Source organism: Sparassis crispa (assembly GCF_003851025.1).
Source record: "Sparassis crispa DNA, contig_000009F, whole genome shotgun sequence".
Classification (NCBI taxonomy): Eukaryota; Fungi; Basidiomycota; class Agaricomycetes; order Polyporales; family Sparassidaceae; genus Sparassis; species Sparassis crispa.
In genome coordinates, this window is record NW_020939756.1 from 716,662 (window position 1) to 741,379 (window position 24,718).

General features: G+C 53.3%; 9 protein-coding genes across 9 annotated transcripts; 6 read left to right on the forward strand and 3 right to left on the reverse strand.

The window, feature by feature from the left end:
* Window positions 1–264: 264 nt before the first annotated feature.
* On the forward strand, window positions 265–2,744 carry SCP_1002600 (Protein ABC1 homolog, mitochondrial; the record flags this gene model as incomplete). The annotated part of the gene is made up of 10 exons (XM_027762126.1): window positions 265–795; window positions 896–983; window positions 1,038–1,217; window positions 1,282–1,367; window positions 1,424–1,693; window positions 1,748–1,966; window positions 2,016–2,123; window positions 2,180–2,332; window positions 2,388–2,578; window positions 2,636–2,744. The coding sequence occupies 10 exons, from the start codon at window positions 265–267 to the stop codon at window positions 2,742–2,744; spliced, it is 1,935 nt and encodes a 644-aa protein (XP_027617927.1).
* A 235-nt stretch (window positions 2,745–2,979) lies between these two features.
* Window positions 2,980–3,793, reverse strand: SCP_1002610 (Phosphatidyl-N-methylethanolamine N-methyltransferase; the record flags this gene model as incomplete). Its single annotated transcript, XM_027762127.1, has 5 exons — window positions 2,980–3,046; window positions 3,100–3,174; window positions 3,227–3,484; window positions 3,541–3,646; window positions 3,697–3,793. The coding sequence occupies 5 exons, from the start codon at window positions 3,791–3,793 to the stop codon at window positions 2,980–2,982; spliced, it is 603 nt and encodes a 200-aa protein (XP_027617928.1).
* Window positions 3,794–4,944: 1,151 nt separating this feature from the next.
* On the forward strand, window positions 4,945–8,298 carry SCP_1002620 (predicted protein; the record flags this gene model as incomplete). The annotated part of the gene is made up of 5 exons (XM_027762128.1): window positions 4,945–5,386; window positions 5,446–6,049; window positions 6,105–7,978; window positions 8,035–8,232; window positions 8,288–8,298. The coding sequence occupies 5 exons, from the start codon at window positions 4,945–4,947 to the stop codon at window positions 8,296–8,298; spliced, it is 3,129 nt and encodes a 1,042-aa protein (XP_027617929.1).
* A 347-nt stretch (window positions 8,299–8,645) lies between these two features.
* SCP_1002630 (Glycogen phosphorylase) lies at window positions 8,646–13,077 on the reverse strand (the record flags this gene model as incomplete). Its single annotated transcript, XM_027762129.1, has 31 exons — window positions 8,646–8,726; window positions 8,788–8,870; window positions 8,934–8,992; window positions 9,049–9,199; window positions 9,260–9,307; window positions 9,361–9,583; window positions 9,640–9,656; window positions 9,710–9,800; window positions 9,857–9,889; window positions 9,950–9,967; window positions 10,020–10,166; window positions 10,217–10,300; window positions 10,364–10,389; window positions 10,442–10,464; window positions 10,526–10,590; window positions 10,647–10,720; window positions 10,773–10,832; window positions 10,883–10,896; window positions 10,956–10,960; window positions 11,016–11,040; window positions 11,092–11,129; window positions 11,184–11,195; window positions 11,248–11,373; window positions 11,427–11,449; window positions 11,510–11,620; window positions 11,678–11,761; window positions 11,818–12,108; window positions 12,171–12,468; window positions 12,527–12,651; window positions 12,847–12,939; window positions 13,002–13,077. The coding sequence occupies 31 exons, from the start codon at window positions 13,075–13,077 to the stop codon at window positions 8,646–8,648; spliced, it is 2,604 nt and encodes an 867-aa protein (XP_027617930.1).
* Window positions 13,078–13,988: 911 nt separating this feature from the next.
* On the reverse strand, window positions 13,989–15,970 carry SCP_1002640 (hypothetical protein; the record flags this gene model as incomplete). Its single annotated transcript, XM_027762130.1, has 5 exons — window positions 13,989–14,353; window positions 14,413–14,682; window positions 14,737–15,039; window positions 15,100–15,369; window positions 15,616–15,970. The coding sequence occupies 5 exons, from the start codon at window positions 15,968–15,970 to the stop codon at window positions 13,989–13,991; spliced, it is 1,563 nt and encodes a 520-aa protein (XP_027617931.1).
* Window positions 15,971–16,561: 591 nt separating this feature from the next.
* On the forward strand, window positions 16,562–18,258 carry SCP_1002650 (hypothetical protein; the record flags this gene model as incomplete). The annotated part of the gene is made up of 5 exons (XM_027762131.1): window positions 16,562–16,604; window positions 16,655–16,686; window positions 16,740–16,998; window positions 17,056–17,344; window positions 17,403–18,258. The coding sequence occupies 5 exons, from the start codon at window positions 16,562–16,564 to the stop codon at window positions 18,256–18,258; spliced, it is 1,479 nt and encodes a 492-aa protein (XP_027617932.1).
* A 701-nt stretch (window positions 18,259–18,959) lies between these two features.
* Window positions 18,960–20,010, forward strand: SCP_1002660 (hypothetical protein; the record flags this gene model as incomplete). The annotated part of the gene is made up of 2 exons (XM_027762132.1): window positions 18,960–19,206; window positions 19,418–20,010. The coding sequence occupies 2 exons, from the start codon at window positions 18,960–18,962 to the stop codon at window positions 20,008–20,010; spliced, it is 840 nt and encodes a 279-aa protein (XP_027617933.1).
* A 710-nt stretch (window positions 20,011–20,720) lies between these two features.
* SCP_1002670 (hypothetical protein) lies at window positions 20,721–21,248 on the forward strand (the record flags this gene model as incomplete). The annotated part of the gene is made up of 3 exons (XM_027762133.1): window positions 20,721–20,802; window positions 20,864–20,918; window positions 20,987–21,248. The coding sequence occupies 3 exons, from the start codon at window positions 20,721–20,723 to the stop codon at window positions 21,246–21,248; spliced, it is 399 nt and encodes a 132-aa protein (XP_027617934.1).
* A 1,616-nt stretch (window positions 21,249–22,864) lies between these two features.
* SCP_1002680 (hypothetical protein) lies at window positions 22,865–24,564 on the forward strand (the record flags this gene model as incomplete). Its single annotated transcript, XM_027762134.1, has 13 exons — window positions 22,865–22,987; window positions 23,055–23,129; window positions 23,184–23,295; window positions 23,354–23,522; window positions 23,577–23,620; window positions 23,746–23,832; window positions 23,890–23,946; window positions 23,998–24,095; window positions 24,151–24,192; window positions 24,255–24,275; window positions 24,335–24,361; window positions 24,413–24,498; window positions 24,546–24,564. 13 exons carry the CDS (start codon window positions 22,865–22,867, stop codon window positions 24,562–24,564), a joined length of 960 nt encoding a protein of 319 aa, XP_027617935.1.
* Window positions 24,565–24,718: the final 154 nt, after the last annotated feature.

The window sequence follows — 24,718 nt, forward strand, 5'->3', positions numbered from 1 at the left end:
AGCGTACACCACATATACGTCGACAATGTATTTAGTCGCGAAACTTACTCTCCGTCGGTAGAGCTCGAGAAATTCTTGTCACGCGATCGCGGCGCGACGCGTACGTCACGCGTCTAGTCACGACTCTCACACTGCAAGCCGTCATTCCCATCCAGTTGTGGTCGTCTGCCTGCAGCTACTTTTGCGTCTCCCCTACCTTCCAGTCGCCGTGCTAACAGCGGAATAGCTTAGACATACAGCTTCTTGGAGCTACGGAAGACTGGAATGCCTCCGGGGCCCGCATTTAACTGGTTCTGCGTAGCATCCTCAGTCGTTGACATCTTGTCCAATGCTGCTCGCATCAGAGCTACCCAAGTCACTTCCAGAACGGGAACGAGGGTCGTAGTGGTGAATGCGGAACACCAGACACGCAAACAGGATTTAAAACTCGGGCGAGTATCAAAAGTCGAGACTCCGCCATCTCATTTTCTGGCCACAAGCGAAGTGAAAGTTGAGGCGGAACATACTTCCTCGAAGCTGAGAGACAGCTCAGAAAGCGAGCCTTCCGTTTTGCTATCAGAGATACCCTTGACCCAAGCTGTAGGGACCAGCTTGACCACAGGTCCCACACCGTCATCGCAGCAGACTATCCCATTACCGCAGCAAACTATCCGGGAAGTCCCACAAGCGACAATTTTGGGCGAAGATATGGTCCAAATGAGTTACGAGGAAAACAACGCTACTCCTTTACTAGCACAGGAGAGTACTGGTGTGGATGCAATCATCTATTCGCCCATTCCTAGTGACGATCCCACGGTGAGTTGCTGTACACTTATGTTTATAATGCTGCATCCGGCACTTGCTCCGTTTCGTCGTGACACAATAAATTCATCGCTCCTTATATATCTGCTGTTAGCCTGCAACGCTTGAGAACCCAGTAGTTCGCCACTTGCAGTCTTCCAAGGTTCCGTCATCACGAATAGGACGGCTCTTCCACTATGGAGGTATGACATCTAGTCTTTACTTTACTTATATTCAGCTCTACTTCCCTACTTCAGGGCTGGCCGCGACACTCGGTTATGGCGCTGCCTCAGAACTCCTACGACGCACGACAAGCTCCGAAACAAGTCATTCTCCGTCGCTCATGTTGACGGAAGGCAACGTTAAGCGTCTCGTATCGAAGCTAACTCAGCTGCGCGGTGCCGCTTTGAAGCTTGGGCAATTCATGAGCATCCAAGGTCAGTAAATCCGTGCTCATCTCGTAAGGCATCTTGACCCACCGAACAGGTCATGCTGTCTAAGACACCCATGTTCTCCCACCTGAGATTGAAGACGTCTTCCGCAGAGTGCAAGACAGCGCGCATTATATGCCTGACTGGCAGATGGAGGTGCGCCCCCTTCTACCATAATCAGTCGCGGACTTTTCGGATTCTGGAATCCGCAGGAAGTACTCCGCTCGTCTCTCGGTCCCTCGTGGTCGGAACATTTCGTGTCTTTCAACCGGCTCCCCTTCGCAGCTGCTTCCATTGGGCAGGTGCACTCTGCAGTGCTAGCGGCATCCACCTCGCCCACGGGCCGTCCTGAAAAGGTCGCAGTGAAGATCCAATTCCCCAACATTGTAAATTCGATCGACAGTGACTTGGGCTATGTCAAAATGTTACTGACGGCGGGAAGCCTGCTGCCGAAGGGGTTGTTCCTTGACAAAACGATCCAGGTACGCTTTGCCGTGTTGGCTGTGCACCTCTAAATCGATGTGTGTAAATTGTAGGTTATGAAAGAGGAGCTCGCCGACGAATGCAATTATTCTAGAGAGGCTTCGTTCTTGAAAAAATTTGCCTCCCCGTCGTACCTAGGGAACGACCCCCGCTTCAAAGTTCCCTGGGTCTGGGAAGGTAGCACTGACCGTGTCCTGGTAATGGAACATGTCGATGGTGCAAGCGTTGGTGGCTCTGTGATCGACTCCTTGAGTCAGCAGGATCGAGATGATGTGAGTTACAGCTAATTCTCTGACGTGCTTTGACCACATCCATTGTTAGATCGCTGAAGGAATCATCGAGCTGTGTCTCCGAGAGCTGTTCGATTTCCGGCTGATGCAGACCGATCCCAACTGGACGAACTTCCTGTGGAACGGTTATACACGCCAGGTACATTCAGCCTCGCTCTGATTATTCCAGTTCTTCCACTCAAGTCATCTTCATAGATCGAGCTGGTAGACTTCGGCGCCACTCGTGAATACTCGAAAGAGTTCATAGACGACTGGCTACATCTTTTGCAGGCAGCCTCAGAAGACGACCGCGACGCGTGCATTGCTTGGAGCCTGAAAGTGGGCTACTTGACAGGCGAGGAGAACGAGGTACAATTTGTCCATTGCTCCTGTCGCATCTCAGCGTACTGAACGGTTTCTGTAGGTGATGCTGGACGCGCACGTTAAGTCGATGACTCTCCTCGCGACACCGTTCAAACCAGACGCAGCACAGCCGTTCGCGTTTGGCCCGGGCTCGCAGTGGGCAGGTATCACAGCTGAGATCAGGGAGCAAATCCCTGTGATGCTGAGGTATAGGCTCACGCCGCCTCCCAGGGAGACATATAGCCTCAACAGGTACAAGTCCTCTTATGCCCCCACCAGTAATTCAGTATTGAGACCAACTATCTGCAGGAAATTGAGCGGCTCGTTCTTACTTGCAGCACGGCTAAATGCCTCGGTCAATTGCAAGGTCTTGTGGGACCGGGTGGTCGACGGATATCACTTCGGCTCGAACGAATAGATGATCTCGTCCTTCGAACTTTGCACTTCAAGCAACCACGGCTCACTTCCAACAGAGTCCCCTCGAACACACTAGTTGAGCAAAGCTGGGGAACCACTTCAGCAACGCAGCCAGCTGCTATGTTAGTGCTCTACTGTAATTTCGGGTTATGGATGACTTGTAGAGTATATTGTCCAATCCGCGTGAACTCCTCCGACGCAATGCAGGTGGCCCTCGGGTTCGTGCTGCATACTCTCTAAAGTTCTTTCTTAGATGCTGATGCAGTAGCTGCATGGTTAGCATAGATCATGTCTGTGAATGGCCTGCAATCAAAATATGAGCCGCTGGGCGGAGGAGCATCGAAGGGACATCGTACCCTTCAAAACGTAGTGCGATGAGATATACGACGTAAACATAGAGCGTGATCAAAAGTCCTGCGGGGCGCTCATACCTAATCACCATAGTCAGCGCTAACACTGCGCAAACAGAAGGCGCGATTTTACCACAGAGCGCCCGCCGCGAAGCACATCGTGCTGCCAACATACATCGGGTCTCTCAACACATTGAACGGGAAGCCATCTACTCTGCTGTCCATCAAGATGCCGAAGTAGTCACCAAGAAACGTTCCGGTGATGCCGAGAGCCCACGTCGAAGTGAGGACGAACGTCTGTCCCACAATGAAGAGTGCACCTGGGACAAGAACATTGTATGGCTCAGGCAGCAGGGACTGGCGCGGCTGGTCCTCCAGCGCTTTCTGATACCTTACGAAACGAGACGGGTCAGTCACTACCGCACGCTCTATAACGCGCAGACTTACAGTGAATCACGAACGATACCGAAGGTGAAAATCAAGATAGCCAAGAAATAACACCCGAGTCGCGTGTTTCCCCCAAAAAGACGCGTAATTGTCTTATTCCGGTACTCTGCGGGTGACAGCATGAGTACGAGGACGCGCACACACGCTACGAATTACCACTGCGAGCCACAATGTTCCATGCCGTCGGATTGAACGCAATAGAAAACACGGAAATCCACAGAGACTCCTTTGACCAATCGACGAAAGGCAACATGTCAGAACCCGTGCTGGAAAGTGCGCGCTGGGTTTGGAAGGAAAGAAAGGTGAATTTAGGCGCGTCGCCGGCGACGGTCTCGCCACGTTCCGTCGCCCGGCCGGTCTTCCCGGAGACTCGACATGAACGTATACATTCCCATGCAAAGATGCTGCACTACAACGTGAGCAGGAACAGACTTGTACCTGACCGCATCAATTGATTTGACTTGAATTCATCTAATTCAGAGTGAACCACAATGCACACCACTCAAAAGAATCATATACAATGATCTTACAGTTGCATATTCCTCTGATAAAAGACATGGTTAGATACCAGTACCTTGGATTTACATCCAGCTGAAGGCTTGTATATATTAAGCAGATGATGGGAATTTACTGTGGTGTTGAACCCACCATTGAAGAATTCTGCACTTGATGTGTTGTGCACCTCTGGAATGCTAACTTAGTCAATGTCAGTGACATCGCACATGCAACATGAGAACATAAAAACACATAAACTAGGTTAGTCAAGAACAAGACATCGGCATCAAGATTGTCTGTGTACATAGGTCTTTGTAGAGGATTTCATTCTGTGAATCTGAATAAGTGCAGTGTCATTTCTGAAGGCCGAAAACACCTTGGGCTCACCACTTCGACGACATCAAAGTTCATGGAAGTGCCATATTGAACCTGTTGAGTCAAGGGATCAAACGAGAGCAACAACAGCCCAGATCTTTGGCCGGTGAACCAATAAGGTCTGAATAGTACTTGTCAATTCTCCTCAATCAGGATATCTACCCATGTTGTCTGCATGTGAAACAGTGTTTCCCCAGGGTATCGCGTGTTGCATGAGCAGATTACCACTTCTTGTTCATCGCTTTCAAGCCACAGTCAGTCCTGCAGAACTATAGACTTTTCGTATCAACATTCCGGGAACACGACGGCCGCTAGCGTTCAATCACCAGCCTCATCCACTTCCAATCGTTGGAGGGATCCTAGACCACGTCCCAGGCTTGTGATGAAAGTCTGGTCTATATAGGAGTCTCGGCAGGAAGTTCGGTCGCGGTGTGGCAGCTGCCACGCGGGAATCTCCTTTCGTCTTCTCTGCCAACGACAGGCCTTCAGTACTTAGTCTCTGGGTTAATTCTTCAACTTATCAACCGCCACGCAATGCCTTCGTTTCTTTCCAAGGTCTTTACACGTAAAAGGGACGAGAAAGACACCTCTCGCAAACGCTCTTCGGTGGCGTCTCTGCTCGAAGGCAAATTCGAAGCCGTTTCTCCAACCATTTCACGGTCTGCTGCCCAAATCTCGGAGCCTACGCAGTCGAAGGAAAAGGAGAAGGAGAAAGATGCCGGATTCTCTCTCTTCAGAGCTAAGTCTCCAGTTTCTCCCAACGACAGTTCCAAGTCCACGTCGGATGCACCCCACCTGACTCTGAACCTCCCCGTACCGAAGGAGGAGAAAAGCCGTGCGCTCGGTGTCGTGTTTGAGGCAGACCCAGAGGACCGTAGGATTTTGTCGGACAGCGTTGTTGGTGAGAGGCGATTGAGCCCGCTCGAAGCCCTCTTACTCGTCAAGGCATGTTCGACCGCCATCGTCGAGCGCGGGGGTGAGTGTTTCGCTGTGCTCACTGTGCGTTGTCGTGTTGCTCACAACCATTACGTCCAGGCTTGGAGACGCTCGGCGTGATGCACCCACATTGGTACTCGGCCTCGCCCGAGGTGCAGCGCAGACTGATTTCTCTCTTCATTCTTTCGCTGGCTCCCAAAGGCCAAATAACCACGCTCACTCCTACACCTACTTCACCCATTCTCATCTTTAACACGGAGCTCGAGTACACCCGCTCGCCCCACGACATCGCGGCGGTCCTGCGTTGGGCGCTCCGGCATCTTCGCCTCGAAGGAGACTCCTTCGGTCGCCATTCGGTAGAGGGAACGAGCGTCGGACACGGCGAGGCTCAGTGGCAATGGTATACGCAGTTCGTGGCGGCCGAGCGTGCCGCGGCATACCCGCCGAGCGCATTTTCGGCGTTGCTCGTACCACAGCTTCCGCCAGCGCACTTGCAGCTGCTGGTCTCCACGCTGGAGATCGTGTCTTCGCTCGCTGCCCACTCCGAACGCAGCGGTGTGTCCGGCAGCAAGCTATCGAAGGTCCTTGGTCTGTGGTTGTTGTCCACGCGCAGGACGGGAAGCGACGACGACTGGACGTCGTTCTATGCCCGATGGGAGCGCGCGGGACGCATACTGGAGCATCTGTTCTTGGCTCAAATCAGGTGCGAGCCCCGTTTGTGACTGGCACGCAACGAGTCTCACTCACTATGACCGCAGAGATGAAATGGTGCACAAGAAAATGCCGTTGCGGCTATCTGAGCTCGTGCAGAGCTATCCCTACAACAAGGGCGGCACGACGGCAGAGGAGGATGGCCTTCTGCCGCGCCCCCGGCTATCGAGCAGGCGGTACGATGCGCTGTTCGTCCGCGTAGAGACTCAGCTCCCTGACCATAAGACCGCCAAGCCGAAACAGCATCCTCTACGTCTCATCGCTGACGCTATCAAGGCGGAGGCAAACACTACTGCCGGCACATACGATGCTTTGTGGGAGATCATCAAGAAGGCCGCGAGCGTCGACGAGACCGAGGGATCATCGCCCTTGTTGGAGGAAGACCGCTATCCCACACTCTCCCGCATATTCTCCGACGAGACGATCCGCCTGTTGTCCCTCATCCCTATTGGGAACTCGGACGCGTCCAGTCCCACGATACAGGTGTCTGGCACTCCTATTAGCCGCGTTGGTAGACCAGTCCGCAGACGCAGTACCTCCCTCGGGTCTGCTCCTAATGGTAACTCAACGAATGGTAAGGCAAGTGACAACGTTACCCACGAGAAGGCAGCATCCCATCCTCAGGTTCCCGAATCACCCAAAGACTGGATGGATTTTTCAACCTCCGGCTTTGGTGAAAGCGCGCTTGGCAGAGACTTTGCAAAAACACTCCTTGATAACGATGTAGAGGTCACGAATCCCCCAGAGGTCTCACGCAAGTCTAGCAAGAGGCGCAAGGCATCGCCCGACAGGAGCAGGCGATCATCTGCGGACAACCCAGCGGCGTCCACCGTCAACCACCATCCTGTGTTCAGCACGAAGACGGTGAAAGCCAAGGCCACTATTGTGAACATGGTCAAGCTCGATGAGGCTTTTGTCGACTTTTGGAGTGACGCGCTGCTAGATCCCATTGTGGCGAACTGGCCTAGCTTCGTCGTGTGCCAGCTGAAACCACTTCCAAGTCTTGAGGCTGGTGGGAGACCAGTCGAATGGCTCGTCCTGGAGCAGGCGTTCACGCGTCCGCCGCCGCCGCAAGAGCCGCAGCCAACGTCGCCTGTGCGCACATCGTCGCCCAGGCCCTCCGTGCGCTCGAACATATCCTCTTCACGGAGGAGCTCAACCTTTTCTGCTGCGCGGAAGCGTTTCACCTTCTTCTCCAGTAACACGATCTCAAGCGTCCCAGAGGTGAAGACGGCTGTCGGGCGGAAGATGCCTTCTCGTGTGAACGAGTTGGGCGAGATCCTTGCAGAGGAAGAAGAGAAACATACTGTCTCCCCCATTGGATCGTCTGGCCAATCAAAGGGTCCTGGTTTGACGGGCGTTGCTGTTGTTACCGCAGCTGCTAGAGTTGCAGCGACGAAGACGGATGAGCTGCCACCAGTTCCGGTTGTTGAAATGGAGCAAGCCGTGGCTCCGCGAGAGGGCGTGACTGCAATCCTGCCAATACGGACCGAAGACCAGGCGGCGGAAAAGCCGTTAGTAGCTGTCCCGCAGGAAGTCGATGCACCGAGCGACGGCCATGCAACTCAGCTCAAGACGAAGATCATCCCCGAAGACAAGGTCCTGCCTCCCGCTCCCGAACCCGTTGTACCTGCGAGAGATACTCCTGGCCCGAACATTGCACTGAACACTGGTGAACCTGTTGTTTTAGCAGGAGTTTCTGCTCAAGCTGTGATTAATGAAATTCCGTCCAACGTCGCTCCTACTGCGGCCGAGCAATCAGCTCCATCCACAGCGGAGCCGATTCCTCAACATGAGGAACTAGTTCTCGAACCGACAGTCGAGTTACAGGAGTCGCCTGCTATCCCCGCCAAAGAGGCCCTAGCAGACAGAGTAACTTCTAATATTGCGCAGGACACGGAAAACGGACGTCTGATAAATGGTAATGTACTTTATATGCATTCACTGCTTTCTCACTGAGTATTGTGTGTAACGAAGATGCTGGCGAAGAGACTCGCGAGGAGCCGTCACCAGATGCCTTGGAGCCCCCCAAAACAGAACCATCTGCTGCACTAGAGGGGGAAGACAAGCCAAGTTCCAGCACACTTCTAGGGACTCGTATTGAAGAACCCCATCAAAATGGATCAACACACCCAGAGTCTGAAGCGGACGCTGCAGTCTCTCAGTTCAGTGGAGGTCAGTTTTCTCTCGCAGTACATCAACACAGTATTGATACCGTACCCAAACACAGTTGCGCCATGATCTATCGATGAAATACCTTCCAATTCGTTTTCGAGGGGCCTTCGTTGGAGGCCATCATGTTCGCAAAGGATACCCGCCATCGCTACATTTACCATTCCGTCGGATTGGCATACCATTCTCGTTTTCCCCTCGCTTTATGCTGTTACCAGTTACCCCTCAGTTGCTTATATACTGCAGTAATGCTACTGTATGAGAGACGCGAAGTAGTCTCATGGACATTCCACACTTATTTCTGGCGGATCAGGAGTACACGTCACATATCGTTCTTGTAATTTGTAACTGGTCATCAAGACATGGCTAGTGCTACAGACATCTACGAAGACCGCGGCTCCGGGGCTCGGAGGCGCTTACTCTATCTTGGTACTTTCGATGTTCCAGTACTCCTGAGCGTAGTCTTGGATCGCACGGTCAGAGCTGAACTTGCCCATCTAAGAAAGAATACAAATGCAAGTCAGACAGCATCAGCGCATTTTGAGAAGCGCGACGTACCTTGGCCGTAGTCCTGATGCTCTTCTTGATCCATTCGACGCGGTCCTTGTAAGCGTCATCGACCATCCTAAGCGCCTGAATATCTGCGAGTAACAGTCAGCAACTCTAATACCATCAACACGCGGGCTCGAAGGACGTATACTAACAGGAGTCGAAGTCCTCAGTCAGCAGGTAGTAGTCAATTTGGCGGATCGTGTTGAGCAGTCTATTTTTCCATCCTGTGTCAGCCCGGGACACTGAACAGAACCGCGCATTACATACGGTTCGTAGACACTGCCGTCACCAAATCGTCCTGCAGCGACTTCATCCAGCACTCTCGCCAGGGCCGGGCACTTCTCTTCGATCGGCACGGCGTGGTACGTGTGTTGGTAGCGGAGGTCCTCGACGGCGGGCGTAAGGTGGCCGAAGAAGACTGCGAAGAATATTGTCATATACCAATGTTCAATGAATTATAAGGGAAGAATGTGCGCACAGACGTTGCTTTCTCCAACTTCCTCCGCGATCTCGATGTTCGCACCATCTGGCGTACCACAATCAGAATGACAGCCACACACATCACAGGTGCAAACTCACCGACTGTGCCCAAGAGCAGGCCACCGTTCAGACAGAATTTCATGTTCGACGTGCCTGATGCCTCGGTACCAGCTGTCGAGATGTGCTGGCTGATATCGGACGCAGGAATCAGCACCTCGGCGAGGGAGACAGAGTAGTCCGGAAGGAAATAGAGCGTCAGGAGATCCTTGGTGTCCGGATCGATGTTGATGATGCGCGCGACGTTGACAATGAGGCGAATGGTCTAGAGCGACGCATCGCATCAGGTTAGAGAAATCGGAATGAAACGCTGCGTCTCACGAGCTTGGCAACATAGTCTGTAGAAGAAGGGGTAAATCATAGCCCGGCTGAGAAGTGAGCGTCAACTCACATCCAGGAGCAGCTTTTCCCGCAAAGAACACGACCTTGGGGTTGACCTTGGTACGTTCCTGCGGCGTCATGTCCTTCAAGGTAAGGTATCTCTGCACACCGTTCAGGACTACAACTCTACACGAAGACACATCAAAGAGGCACTAACGTGAATAACACCCATGATGTTGAGGGTTTGACGCTAGAAGTGTATGTCCACATGAGAGTGAATACTCGGACTCAGGAGCCACTACCAGCTGACCTTGTACTCGTGCAACCGCTGCAACAGCCAGTCAGCACTAAATCGCGCATACATTTCATGCAATGCTTACCTTGATTTGCACGTCGAACATCGCATGGGTGTTAATCCGGAAGCCCAGAGTCGTTTCAATGTGGTGCGCCAGGCGCTCCTTGTTGCTCTGCTTGATCGCCGCCCATTTCTTCTGGAACGTCGGGTCGTCGATATGCTCCAACAAACCCTGCGAACTGGTCGAACTCACGCAAAAGAGCGTAGAAGAGGAAGGCTGACATCTAGTTTGTAGAGGTCCTTCAGGAAGACGGCCTTGGGCAGTTTGAGCGTCTCGCTGATGAGGTTGCTCAGGGAAGGGTTGCACTGGGACGGTGTTCACAGAGGTCGGCATGAATTAAGTACGCAGTACAAGGAGGATTCACTGACCTGATCAAGCCAACGGCGAGGCGTGACTAGAGTGTGGTCAGGACAACTAAAGTGGTTCGAGGATCGTGTGATACGCACTGCCGTTCGTGACGTTGGAGAACCTAAACACACATCGCAAAGGAGGTCAGTTAAGCCCCAACGATCACAAGGTGGGGTGCTTACTTGCTAACGCCGTAGAAGTCTACGAAGTCTTTCAGAATCGTCGTCCTGACGAGTTCACTATGCAACTGGAGGAATCCCATCTCAGCCAAAATTTTCTCTTGCCCGCTACATGAACGCATACCTCGGCTACACCGTTGACACGTCTGCTACCGATGCAAGCCAGGTTAGCCATGCGCACGCTTTGTGGGAATCCCTCTGACAGCGGAGTCAGTATGTGCGCAGTAAACAGAAGTCAACTTGGACGTACCCTCGATGAGCGACATCTTCGCGAGCTTCTCGCGGTCCCCAGGGAACTTCTTGTCCACCGCTGGTAGAATGTCAGTTACACCCTTACTGAAAAGATAACACTTGTTTCACCTTGCAGGAAGATCCTTCACAGAGAACAAGTCTCTCAATTTAGTGATAGGTCGCACATAAATCGACAACTTACAAGTTCTGTGTGAAAAGAAAAATGGGTATACAGGTGTATGCGGACATAATAATCACTCACAATATCGAAAATGATCTGCATGTGTCTATTTATCTCCGTCAGTACATCTAACCGATACTTCAAGTTTAAACCATACCTCGGAAGCAGTGTTGTCATAAGAGGAACTGGCCATTTCTGTTAAAAATCAGTTGGCCGAGTAGTTTGCAAACCACGTTGCGGATCTCCTACCTCCAGTGCTTCCTGGAATGTCCCTTCAGTAACCCGAAGCGGAGAAAGTGGGAATGATGCCTACCGGAAGGACTGTGTGATTCGTGAAGAAGAACGTGTTCGTGACGATCTGCCAGGCCGTGTCCCAAGGGACTTCCTCTTCATCGACGAGCATGCGCATCAGCTCCGGGATGGCGAGCGTAGGGTGTGTCTATAAACAGCACTCATGCAATCTGCTGGACCAAATTGGGAAAAAATACGTACGTCGTTCAGCTGGATAGCGACATCTACGCAAGACACGATGGTCAGCCTCGACAGGGGCATTCATAATAGGTGAAACGACGTACAGTCTGGGAACTCGGTGATAGGCTTGTCCAGGTTCTTGAAGCGGCGCATGATGTCCGCCAAGCTCGCAGCCGTCCAGAAGTACTGCTGCTTGAGACGGAGCTCCTTACCAACTGCACCACACAAAGTCAGGAAGAACGAGTAATGTCCGCCAGATAAATGGCACTCACACCCAGTGTGGTCATTGGGATACAACACAGACGTGATCGCCGCCGCGCTGTTCGACGACTCGACAGCTCGCTCGTAGTCACCAGCTGCGCGTAAGCAGAGTCAAACGCGAGATCGACGCGCACAACGCGACTCAACGTACCATTGAAGCTGTTTAAGTCGAATCCGCGCTTGGGCTTGCTCTCCCAGAGGCGAAGGTTGTTCGTGCTCTTGGTATCGTACCCCGGGATCATGACGTCATAGGCCATCGCCAACACTTCCTGGCCGCCGCTCCAGATAGCCCTGCCGTTCCCGAGCCGCTCAGAGTGCCCGTAAAAACGCACATCGAAGATCACGTCCAGCCGGGGCAGCTCCCATGGGTTGTCGTGTTCGAGCCACGGGTCGGGGGCTTCCAGTTGGCCACCGTCAGGAGAGATTAGCTGCTGGAAGATACCTGTTGTCGCAGAAGGCATATTTCGATGAGATGCGATAAGACGGTAAATGCGAGAATCGTACCATATTTGTACCTGAGACCGTATCCCCAGACAGGGAGCTCCTGCGAGGCAGACGAATCGAGGTAGCAGGCAGCCAAGCGACCAAGACCGCCGTTTCCAAGAGCGGCGTCGCGCTCCTGCTCAAGGATATCCTCCAGATTGAAACCGAGCTGGTTCATGCCGGTCGCGTATTTGTCCTTGAGACCGAGGTTCAAGAGCGCGTTGTCGAGGGTACGACCCATCAGGAACTCCAGCGACAAATAGTATGCGCGTTTCTGTGACTTGCGCGAGTGGTGCTGCTGGGTCTCATTCCAGTTCACCTAAATAACGCGTCACAGTCAGTAAAACGCGCATATATGGAGGTCCCCGAATACTCACGATGAGATCGTCCCTCACAGACATGGCGGCGGCTTGGTACGCGCCAAGGTCATCAAGATTGTACGCCTGGCGCGCCAGGGAGGTCTGAACATGGTTGACCACTGACTTTGTGATTGAAGGAACGTCTGAAAATCGTAGTTATGATGAGTTATCATGCTAATGGCATATTCGGGCACATCGCGTCGAGATCAACAACATCGAGCGACTTGTCGCCTGTCCTTAAAATCACATTCTTCATGACACGCGTTTACACGACGCACAGCCGAGGGAAGAGTCACCACCGCATCGTAGATCCCCGAGATCATGGAAATTGGGCTCACCGGTGTCCACGCCGCGGATAGCCGCCTTCCACACTGTCTCGTCCCCTCTGGGCCATTTCTCCTTCCCAGTTTCGTCTGTTTCTGGGAGAAAATCTGTAAAACGATGGGCAACAATAAGACAACGAGACGACCATGGAAATTGAGAGCCTCCTCACTGGTCAAGGTCCTGACATGCCTGCGTGCCCGCTGCGGCGGTTTCCCGATAGTGCTAGGATCGATTGTCGAAGTCATGGGGCGCTTCAGACGATATGTAGGATCTCAGGAGAGGGACTAGACAACGAAAGGCTTATATCCCAGAGGAGGACGAGGAGGCCCTGCTCAGGACAGCTCCAGGTTATCAGTGGGCCTGGGCGACGCTTGAAGTGTGACGCCACGATACGACTGCTCATCTAGAACACCTTCGCCGTACAAGCCGCAACGGCACCGCCGACGCGGGACCTTGCACCGTCAGGCAACTCAAACCTTCGAATGGTCATCATTCTCCTCGCCGAAGACATCGCCAACGGTCAGGGCGGCAAAAGTTCACAGAACATTCACAGGGACTGGGGTAATAGTAGCATGCTCACGACCTCGTGAACGATACCCGTCGAGTTCTATTACACTTTGGTGGAGAGCGTACATTCAGATGATCAGTGCAGAGGACAGCTTAGGGACACGATGATCACGATAATCTCCCGAAGTGAATTACACCAACCGCAACGGTCGCACCTCTAGAGCGAAGTTTGGGAGATCCTCGAGCTCTAGCGAAGGATGCATTTAACGACTCATGATCTGATAGACTCAGAAGGGAGAGAGTTGCATCTGCCAAGTTTGCTTGAAAGAAGTTCAACGGGTACTGTAGAACTCAGCCGAAGCGCACTTCACCGCGATAAGGACCGCAAAGGGAGGTCACAAGTAAGTGGCACTTCTCCACAAATTGCATCCCAATCATGGGGACGAAGATACAGCACTGTCGATTACAACGACACACGCAGCGACTAGTAAGCGCACGCGAGCCACGGGAAAGGGTGCACCGAAGGGAGTAGTGTTAATGGAAGGAGGAAGGATGATGGTTCTAAAGTCACACTGCGCCGCCGAGCAGGACGCTCACCGAAAACCCACAGCCAGAGCCGTAACAGCAATGGACCTAAGCATAGGCCATGTCATCCGGTTTTCCCCTTTCGATACCGCTCGCCACGCTTGCCACCTCCCCAGTCGGCCCCATAGGACGCACGCCCCCCAGACTTGGTGGTTCCGACGCGCCTGCGTCGGCTCTGTGCTTCAACTTCCTCTCGCTCATCCCCTTCCTCTGAGTCCCTTGAGAGGCTCTTCATCCCATAATCTCCCTGAGCAGAACGCCAGGCAGCGCGCTCTGTTGCTCGCTTCTGAGCATACTTGAGCCTAAACTGGAAGCCGGGACGGACTTCACGGCCATCCAACTCGTTTACGGCTGCTTCAGCATCTTCGACGGTCTTGAATTCTATAAATGCGGAAGGGTACTCAGAGTCTTCCTTCCCTCGCGGTGCCCCTGGATAAAGATTAAATAAGGCGACGGGATGCGCAAGTATTAGCACGAGGCAAACGTACAAAAATTGATCTTCCGAATGTGCGCTGCGTGGTGGCCGAAGTACTCCTTCAGGAGCTCCTCATCACGCTGGAAGGCGTACAGGTAGAGCGTATGGTGCGGAGGCGCCTCCGTTTGCGGTCTCACACGACTGTAGCCGTAGTCGAGGTACACGATGTCGCCAGCATACCTAAAGGGTATCTCTTTGTGCTTGCTCACAATATCGTTGACGATTTTTGGTGACGCAAAGTCGATGAATGCAAAACGGCGTGATCGAGGATCCCTGTACTTCTCTAGAACCTAATTAATATCATGCAACCTGACAAGAGCACAAGATTATAACTCACCCAATCTCACGTCCATGACCGAACCCATCGGCTCAAACATCAATCGCAGCTCCCGCTCCGTCACTGATTCAGCCAGATTGCCTATCCACATCGTGGAAGTTTCTTGGGTTTGTTCCCGAAGAGCCGCATCGACCCGTTCGGGCCTTTGATGACGCGTAGTGTTTGCGGCATATTCTATCACGAGAGGACGCTCAGACATCACAATCGGTGTTTGCGCATGCTCTTCGAGAATCTTTTGTGCTTCACCCTCGCTCGCAAACTGTACGTGCGCGTATCCTGCGGTCTCTCCCGGTCTGTTGCGGCCTTAAACGGAAGAAAAGGTGTGAGAACGATGTCTACGTCATTTTTTCAAGTTATGCTCACCCAGAGCAACACGGGTGACTACGGCCTCACGACCGAACAGCTCTCGGAGGTCATCCTCGGTCGCGGAGTATGGGATGTTCCTGACGAACAGTGTGTGGGAGCCAGCTTGTTCGGATGCTCGTTCAAGGCGGAGGGTCCACTCTATCCGGAGCTGGCGTCCATCGAATTTGAAAGGCGTCTCCGCATGCATTTTTAGGACTTCCTCAGCCACCTCCTCTGTGGGAAATATGACATGCACAAAGCCATAACTTTTGCCAGCTGTGGAAGATTCTGAGGAGACATTGAGTGAGCACCATTCCACAACCTAGCACACGACAGTGGGGGCTGTTGTGACATCAGCTCCAGCCACAACCAATTTGGAAACGCTGCAAAAATACCTACGCGTCCCCAGCACGATGCGCTGCGCTGGGACGCCGCATTGACCGAGGGTCTCGGAACATGGAACCATTCCCCGTAATGTTCCGCCCCCAAACATCTGCCATAGGCCCTTACACATAGAATGTAAATGACACATACTCAGTAAGACCTCCACGTCTGGGTAATCCTTGAATATGTCCCGGACGTCCGCCTCCGAGGTCCATGCTGGGAGATTACCGACGTAAAGTGTCCTGTTATCTCTGTAGGGACCGGGTGGGGTCGGGATTGGAGCAGGCTCCTCGTCCTGCGCAGCCTCAGAAGACGGTGCGTTCTCCTTCCACACATCAGCGAGCCCGGTCGAATAGGAACGGGTCGAAGGAAGGGTGCGAAGAGTGGACAGTAACCGTAAGGTTTGACGCGGTATAAGCTTCGCGCAGTGCAGAAGACCAATCCTTGGAGCTGTCGATGACGCAACTACTGCTCTGGCCTGTGCACGGAGTGAGTTTGCAAGCATGGTTGGACCGGTGGACCCCTACGGGATAGAGAAGTGCTGGGCTAGACTGGCTGGCTGGTCAGCAAATCCAAAAAATTTGCAGATTGAAAAGAATAGATGTACTCTTACAGATGCCCACGTAAAAGCAAGCAGCTGCCTTTCCAAAGCTGCAAGAAATTTTGCAGAAGTCTGCGTAAACCAATGGTGGTTGTTGAGGAAGAACGACAAGAACGACTCTTCTGCAAATTGTCGAGAGGGACTCAGGAACCGAGTCAGTTCGGACCACTAATTACTACCGAACTGAACTGAACCGATCCCACTTTCGAGTCGAACTATCCGCGAGACTCCTTCACTGCCACAACGTAGAAACTCAACAGAATTGGGTGCAACAATTCATTGGACAGTCGGAAAATATCGTGTCCAGCAGACGAACAGAGGGATAGAATTTCAGTCAAAAGAGTAGTTGCGGTACGCGGTACGCGGTGTCAACCGTCCGTTTTGGGAAGACCCGAGGCACCGCGAAGTCTCGGCTGCAAACACCTTTTCAACACCAACGACGACGGCGACGGCAAAGACGACGAAGACTATATCTCATACTATTGATAGCGTATCATGGGTCCTTCCAAGAGGAAGGGCGCGAAGCCACCTCCTCAGAGTGAGTGTATCGTGTGGGCATGAAGTCGTGGCTGATCACGCCCGCCGCAGTGCGCTCGCGCACAACGAGGAGCAGGGGAAAGGTGAACATGTTCGCCATTTGTTCGCCACGCGATTGCTCACTTTCGTATGTTAGCCATTGCCAGATCCGGAGGAGAATAGCCAGCTGCTCAACCAGCAGCTCCGTGCCATGGGACTGTATGCCGCACCAACGCTCGGTGACGGCAACTGCCTGTTCCGCGCCCTTTCCGATCAGTTATATGGCTCACCCTCATCCCATCTCAAGTTGAGGCAGGATATTTGTAACTGGATAGAATCACACAAACAACGATACGAGCCATTCGTTGACGACGAACGGGGACTCGACGTTCACCTCCAGTGCATGCGACAGCCAGGTGAGTGTTCGTTTTCACACGACGCAGCTTAATCTCAAACCCGCATTCTCTCCCCAGCAACATACGGCGGCCATCTCGAGTTGTCCGCATTTGCGCATATGACGCGACGCGACGTCAAAGTTATCCAACCAGGTTTGGTATACGTGATCGAATGGGCAACATCAGGAGGAGATCTTGTTGCTGATAGGCCGTCGACGCCCTCGCCGTCGTCTTCAACGAGCACACCGGACGATCCAGCGTTGAATGACCGTGAGAAGCGCCGTCTGATGCGTGAACGAAGGCGCTCCGAGATGGAGAAGCTTTCCCAAGCTGATTCCCAAGCTCCCGTTGGGCCGATTTATGTTGCGTACGTTTGTGACGTTCTACCGTGCTCGAACCGCGTCTGATACGCCGTGGTGGTCCAGGTACCACGATTGGGAGCACTTCTCGTCGATACGAAGCTTGCGTGGCCCGCATAGCGGCCTTCCGAACGTGGTGGAATCACCTGCTCCCACAACCCCGCCCACCCCGACAAAGAAACCAACGTTGAAGGCAAAGCCTCTATCAAGGGCTGCTCTCAAGCAGGCGTTGAAGCCGAAGGTATTGATTGAGCCGGCGGCACCCCCCACGCCCTCGCAGATCCCGTTACCAGGCTCGCGCTCTCCCTCGCCCGTCTCGTCCTCCGCACCCAACTCCCAGACCTCCCAGACGCTCTCCTTCCCGCCCATCCCCGAGCTCGCGGCAAGTGCAGGTACACTTCCCCGGACGTACCGGTCGCCAAAGCGGACGTTTGACGAATCGTCCGCGTCGTCACAGGGGCATTCGGAGAGCTCACAGGGCGCAGCAAAGCGCGCGAAGAGCTCTTCGCGCTCGCGCCTGGACTACATGCTGGTGGACCAGGGTGACCCTGAACTGGACACCCCAGACCTGTCTGTGTCGGGATCTTCACCAGCGTCGACGAGCTCGCTGTCTTCTGTCCCCTCCCGCTCAGGCACGCCTCCCCCTCCACCAGCACCGCCTACCCCTGTAGAAGTGGAACGACGGCTGACGCGGCGGCAGCGTAAGGTGTTGGGCCTGCCGAAGTTACGTCCGGCGCTCGTGGCGACCACGACGGTTCGGAGGACCAGCGCCGGAAGGATCATGATCCCCGGCGGGCGGTTCAAGAAGTCGGCTGCGGGCAGGCCCGCAGCGGAGGATGAGGAAGGGGAGGCGGGTGCCGAGTGGAAGCACAACGGGACGGGGCGGGTGGATGTGCGGGGCTTCAGAGAGTTGAAGATCTAACGGGCGCGCGTCGGGCTTTGTTCCGTCACGTTGCACGGCACCCCTTCGCATGGCAGCAGCATCAGCGCTTTTCATGACCGCATCTCCTCCCGTCTGTACATTTCTCACTCTGCGCAGCGCATACTGAGCATCACCCTCTGCATTCTTCACACTCTTGCACTCTCGCACCTCGCATACCCTCAAGCTGCTATCGCCGGAATGTTGTATCGAATACGGACAAACCACTTCACGCGCTTCACGACCTTCACGCCTACTTATCATCATCGTGATACCTTACAGCCAGCCTTCATCTGTAGCTTCCGTAGCGAACAGTACCAGCGATTGCGTCTGCATTTTCATACCTGTAGCTATGTACTAATCATCTGTAGATACTCATCCTTTGCTTAGAATTATTCGCATGATTTACTTATATATTCGCATTTCAACTGAATGCCTGGTCGATAGCTCGCGACGCACATCCGACTCTTTACGAGAGCTTGTATAAATGGCAGGTACGTAGACGGTTCGGTGTAATCTCCTGATGGGTGCCGTGAAGCGGCGAAATGTTCCAGACTGTATCCAAAGTGGTCGTAGCAGCGCTGCAGCGGTACCGTGCGCAGCAGTGTCAGTTGTCAAAGACCCCGTGTCAGCTCTTCCGACTCTCAGGCTGCTCAGTTCGGATCGCTCATCAACACACCATAAATACCGCGACCACCGCAGACATGGTCATCATAGACGAGAAAGAGATGCTTCCGACCCCTCCACCTCCATATGTTGCGGTGGGCCCTCTCAATCCACCCCCATTCCCCTCCGGCTCTCGCATCCCCGTCACATTCGCAACTTTATCAGCGCCCATGCTGCTGCGTATCGTGTATGAGCTGTTTCCTTACAAGCAGGTAGAAAAGCAGCGAAAAACTCTGTACTGGCTCACTATGTACCTGCGGCTCGTCAGCCGTTCTGTGTATGTCGGTGAGTACTCCTAATGTTGTTTCCGCGCATCGCGCAGTCGCCTGGAGAACGAGAGCAGCTAGAGCGCATGAGCTGCGGAGTGCACGTATGCAAACATGTAATATGACTCACCCTGTGCCAGTCATGGTTTGCGACTTCGTTCGTGAGAGCTCTTGTTACTAGCGCGAATTATTGCTCACTATGAACCTCTAAACTGACTCCGCGTTCTCAGCCTGTATGCATGTGCTGCGCTCAACGTACCTGCCAGCATATGCGGATCTTATTCGTCCACCCTACACTACCGACCCATTCCCTTCCGATGCCTCAGATAGCTCTGATTCCATCATCTCGCCCATCCAATCCCTGTACCGCGAGCTTCATGTACTCGATCTCTTCCTAGCGGCGAAGGTGCGCGAAGATGTCTGGTCGGACCAGAGCTCGCTCCATCTCGAGCGCGATGAGCTTCTGAAAGACATCTTCGACCTCATGCAGCCCCGTGCGCGCCTCGAAGATCTCGTCCGCTCATATGGCATGCGTGAGGGCGTCATTGCCCTCTCACCGTCCTACCAGCAGTCGTTAGCGTCCCATTCGACGGTCAGGATCAGGCTTCCCACCGGCGTGCGCCCTGTGCAATTCAGCCTGCTTTCCGCGTCGTTCTCGCCGAGGCGCGTAGGGCTGGTGCTCACGACGAAGGAGCGCAAACGGACCATCGTGGAGACCCCGAGGACGCGGGAAGAGTCGCTCGAGTCGTCGGCGCGGAAGCTAGTGAAGGAGTTTAAGATGTGGCTGTTCAGCAATGCTCACTATTCTAACGGCGTGAGATAGCTTCGACGTCGTGGTTCAGGCGAAACTGTTGACATATCTAAGGACTCAGGTCGGAATAACACTGATGTATTACCGTATGTACGTTTTTTACGTTGTGCTCTGTACATTACTCATATCTATGGATAACTCTATACATGGATAACTTATCGCCTGGACCTAGCGTATCGCATGCATATTACCGACAACCCAGTCGTGGTAATTTCAGGCGGCACCTTGATGCGCATTTTAGGTCTGGGGTCGCCATTCTTTCTTCGGTTCAACGCTTCAAATTGGGGAAGTACTATCCAGGAGAGACCTTCAGCTGCAGGCCCGCCCAGTTACTTTGTGACGACGTGATAATGGTATTCTACAGGACGGCACAGGATAAGATGTGCCTGAAGTCCTCCTCGCCATTGCGGCGGGACTTAGTCATTCCCTTATGATTGGGGAAGGTTGTACACCAACTCTCACCAGCGCAGTTGAGCTTGGCTTTTCCACCACTGCGGTGGTCGGATGAATTATGCCCACCATCGGCGGTTGGACCGTGAGGATCATTTCGTTCAAGCAGCCCTCCCCGAGGCGGACGTAGAGGTATGGGAAGATAATTCGATGGACTCGTAAACGGCAATCGGTGAGCACAGTCCATCCTCTGGAAGCGGAGAACTTAATTTCTTTAATAACTAGTCTTTTTGCATCGAGTTGGGAAGCGACGAGCAACGAGGAAGACGTTTATGCCACAGTGGTATTGGACGGCATACAGGTCAGAGAGCGCACGCCGTATGACACGTTCTGACTCGCGTCGCTCACGACATCGTCAGTTTGACCACTTCCTCAACCCTAAGCACATGCTGAGAGCGAAACCCTGGGATAACAGGACGATCTGACCACGGAGGTGCTGCCCTACGCATGGATTGCTCGCTCTTCCTTGGGTGGGTACCGCTTCATTCTACTTTTACCTGCTCACTGGCACCCTATCTGATACTTCCACCCTTGCCAGCGTTCCGGACGGCCGTCCCAAAATCCATACGGACCGACTTGCAGGGTATCATATCTGTCCTCCTCTACGGCCTTCCCGGCAAGCAGCCGCGGCCGCGGCCCGGAATCTATGCCAGGTCGCCTTCGAAGGTACGCTCTCGGAGCTACCCGCGGCAGAGTCACCACGCCCAGTATATGTTTCATGGGTTTTCTCGTCTGCATTCTCCGTTAATCCTGACACAGCGACTGCGAGATTGCGGACCCCGAGGCTCCGAAAGAAATAAGACGTCTGCATACCACCGAGACCCCTTCGCTCAGTTTTATTCGATTATGGCTCGAGTGCGTTCTTTGGAGTGTGCTTGCTGAGATTTTTTCTCTCTCTAATCTGCCTTTGCATTCAGGCGTTTAGGGAGCTTCCGGTGGGAACCCCCACGCAACCACTGCGAGCAGCGGTGCAGGTATAAATGTAAACCGCTCAAATGCGCACGGGAGCTTTTTCACCAGCTGCAAGAAGCGAGAGCGAGAGGAAGATGAAGACACCGCGAGTCTTAGGAAGAAGCAGCGGTCCGACCTCGTGAGGGCCTCTTGACTTGATACTCGTACTGAAACTCATAGCGGCCGCCATGAGCACAGGATCGCCTCGTTTGGCGCGAAGAAACCAAGAAGATGGTTGCGATAGGAAGCTGTGCTGAAATATGTTGCTCATCGCCGATCATTTCACTTTGGATGCAGGAGGCCGGCATTGAGGCATCCATAAGGGAGGTTCTGGACCATATCGTCACTTATGCAGGGCCTCCCGCAGCGAGAGGAAAAAACAATTCTGTGCGTGGTAGTCAGTAAATATTGATTACCCCTCTCTCCCTAGCTGACTCGGAATGCTCGAAGGGCCCACAGCCCGACCACGAGTCCACTGTGAATGGTTCGAAATCGGGCTGGGCCGTCCCGACATTTTTCAGGAAGCTTTTCGGATGTCGAAATTAGTAACGTAGGCACGGTGAACTGTCACTTATCGATTCATATGTCTGACAGAACAGGGAGACCCATCTTGATTTAGTTGACGTGTGTCGGGCACAGCATGGCTTGTATGCAGGGTGTCCTGGGCTCAGTTACCGAAGTTCTGCGTTGTTGCACGGCTTTGCAATTAAAAGTGTTGACCTATGAATTTGGTCTTCACCGCTCGAAAAGGTATGCCCACCATTGAAGACTGAATCGGCAAGCATCTGTCAGCATCTTCCACCTCTCCTGACATGAAATTTGTCGGTGCTCAGCCATTTTCACTCAAGGTGGCACCAGTAACAGAGGGCGCCTACGTAATCATTGTGGTGGTTGACTGAGACTCTGTAAGCACCCACAGGCCAGTATATTGGTGCGAGAAAAACAAGGAATTTGTGGTGGTACGAGCTATATGTCGGGAGACCAAACTGACATTTTACTGCAGGCAAGGTTGACTCGGAGAAAGAAAGGCTCACGACCGCGCCAAATTGACAGTCCACTGGCGTCTATCGCGCCTGTCACGCGTTCGTAATTATTGCAGGAACCAAATGCACGTGACTGGTCACAAATTTACGCGTCGACTCCAGTCACGGTTTCTTGGTGGCGATCGGCGTCAAGATTATCAGAACGCGACTTCCCATGTGCACGGTTCATGACCCTAGTGCTCTCAGCCAACGGGTTCCACCTGAGAGAATGTCAGCTGCGCAGGATCGTCCACCCCCAGAACGTTTGCACGGGAGGATCTGATCTCATCCAAGATCTCGGTCTCCCTGCCGCATCGCGGGAGGCAACTTCTAGCTTACTATAGTGTATTGACAACAGGTTATTCTACAGCTGGTTTTTCCCACCAGTAGTCGGATCCCTTTCTCTCTGGCTCCCACTATCCACCACCTGAAACCCTGGTAAGATGCCTACCGTTGGAGACTGGACGGTGAGAATTGTCTCATCGAAGGAAGCTCTTGCCGAGGAGGACGTGGAATTATGGGACGACGACACAGCGGAGTGCAACGTTACCTGCAACCGCCAGGCGGTGAGTATACGACAAGGGCCAGGTAGCAGCATCTCGAGGGCCGCAGAATTTACTGATGCACCGCTAGTCGTTCTATATCGATTTCGAGGCGACTGCGAACGACAATGGTGCCTATGCCATTGTACTAGTGGACGGAGTTCAGGTGGGTTCCCATGCATGTCAACACACAAACAGGATCGCTTTAGTTCTACGCTAGTTCGACCACTTCCTCATCCCAAAGCGTACACTTAAGGCCCAGAGCTGGGGTTGGCAGGATGGGTCTACCGCGGAGGTGTTGCCTTACGCGTGGATGCCGCGCTCCTCCCTGTGTGCGTATAACATCCTACCTGAGCGCGATTGACAACTAAATTACTCGGCTCCTGTCAGCGTTCCGCTCGGACATCCCCAGGTCCGTCCAGACTGACCTACAGGGCAAGATTGTTGTCCTCCTGCACAAGCTACACGGCAAGCTCCCACCACCACAGCGCGAGATATATGTCCGAAGGCCTTTCAAAGCGCGTTCTCGTAATCATCCACGACAGAGCCACCACGCTCAGTGCGTATACCACATCCTGGGTCCGTTGTGGCTTAATTTCTAACTTCGATGCAGTTATTGTGAGATTGCCGATCTTGATGCCCCGACGGACGTCAAGCGTCTGTGTACAACCGCCGAGCTCCCTGATCCGTTCGCCCAGTTCTTTTTTGATTACGGGTCGAGTTGCATCTCTGTCATTTTGTGTCCTCGCTGTGAACAGGCTCTGATTTATGGTTGCGTTCAGGTGTTCAAGGAGCGGGAATGTCCCGTAGGAATCGCGGTTTGCATAAGCGTCACTCCTCTGTCGGTCGCATGGCCGCGAACAATACCAGTAAGATGTCCCATCTCATTAGTGGTGATGCCGTGAATGCTGATGCTTTAATTTCAGGGCCGAGTGCGATATCTTCCAATAACCCACGTCCCACCCAAGCGACAAACCACTTGAGTACGTTGTCCGTGTCTTCGATTCTTTTCCATATCCAAAACCTTTCTGCAGGCTCAGCCAGCGGAGGATCTTCGAGCCTTTCCTTGAAGCGAGAGGCAGAGGAAGACAGCGACCTTCTGAGTCCTCGCAAGAGGAAGGCATATGATCTCGTAAGAACCACCGTCCGTTCATAGCGCGAATCCACATGTCTGAGTACCAGTGTAGGAGCGCCGAATCTGGCGTGAAGAGACTAACAAACTGGTGGCGGTATGAAGATCGAAAATTTGGACTATCTGCTTCGCGGTTACTGACTCTCTCTCTTGCCGCAGGAGGGCAAGATCGAGGCACTTGTAAGTGTCAGTAGAGCCTCGTGGATGACTGGATGCTCACACGATGACTGGCCCTACAGCGAGAGGCGAAGAAGATATTCCTGGAGGTGACGGCTTCTTTTGTCACTCTGTATTCCACTGACATGGATGACGACTAGGTGGAGGGCGAGCGAGTTGACGGCTCGCAATCAGACGACGAAGTTACAATGGTCAGCCCAGGGTCTGGCTCTGGCGGTGCCTCTCTGCAAGTACTCCGCCCGTCTGTGTGTTTGCGTACTCATCTCGCGTCAGATCTAGCGTGCGTCGCTGAGATGAAGTGCGGTGTTTATGGTCACAGCGCCGCCGATCTCTCGGACTGGCAAAAAAATTGTTGTATGAATTGTATATGAACTGTTGTGTTGTTTTCTTGAGAAATGACCTTGATGTCTGCCGAGTGCCCTGGTATCGATGGTCGCAGTTTACTT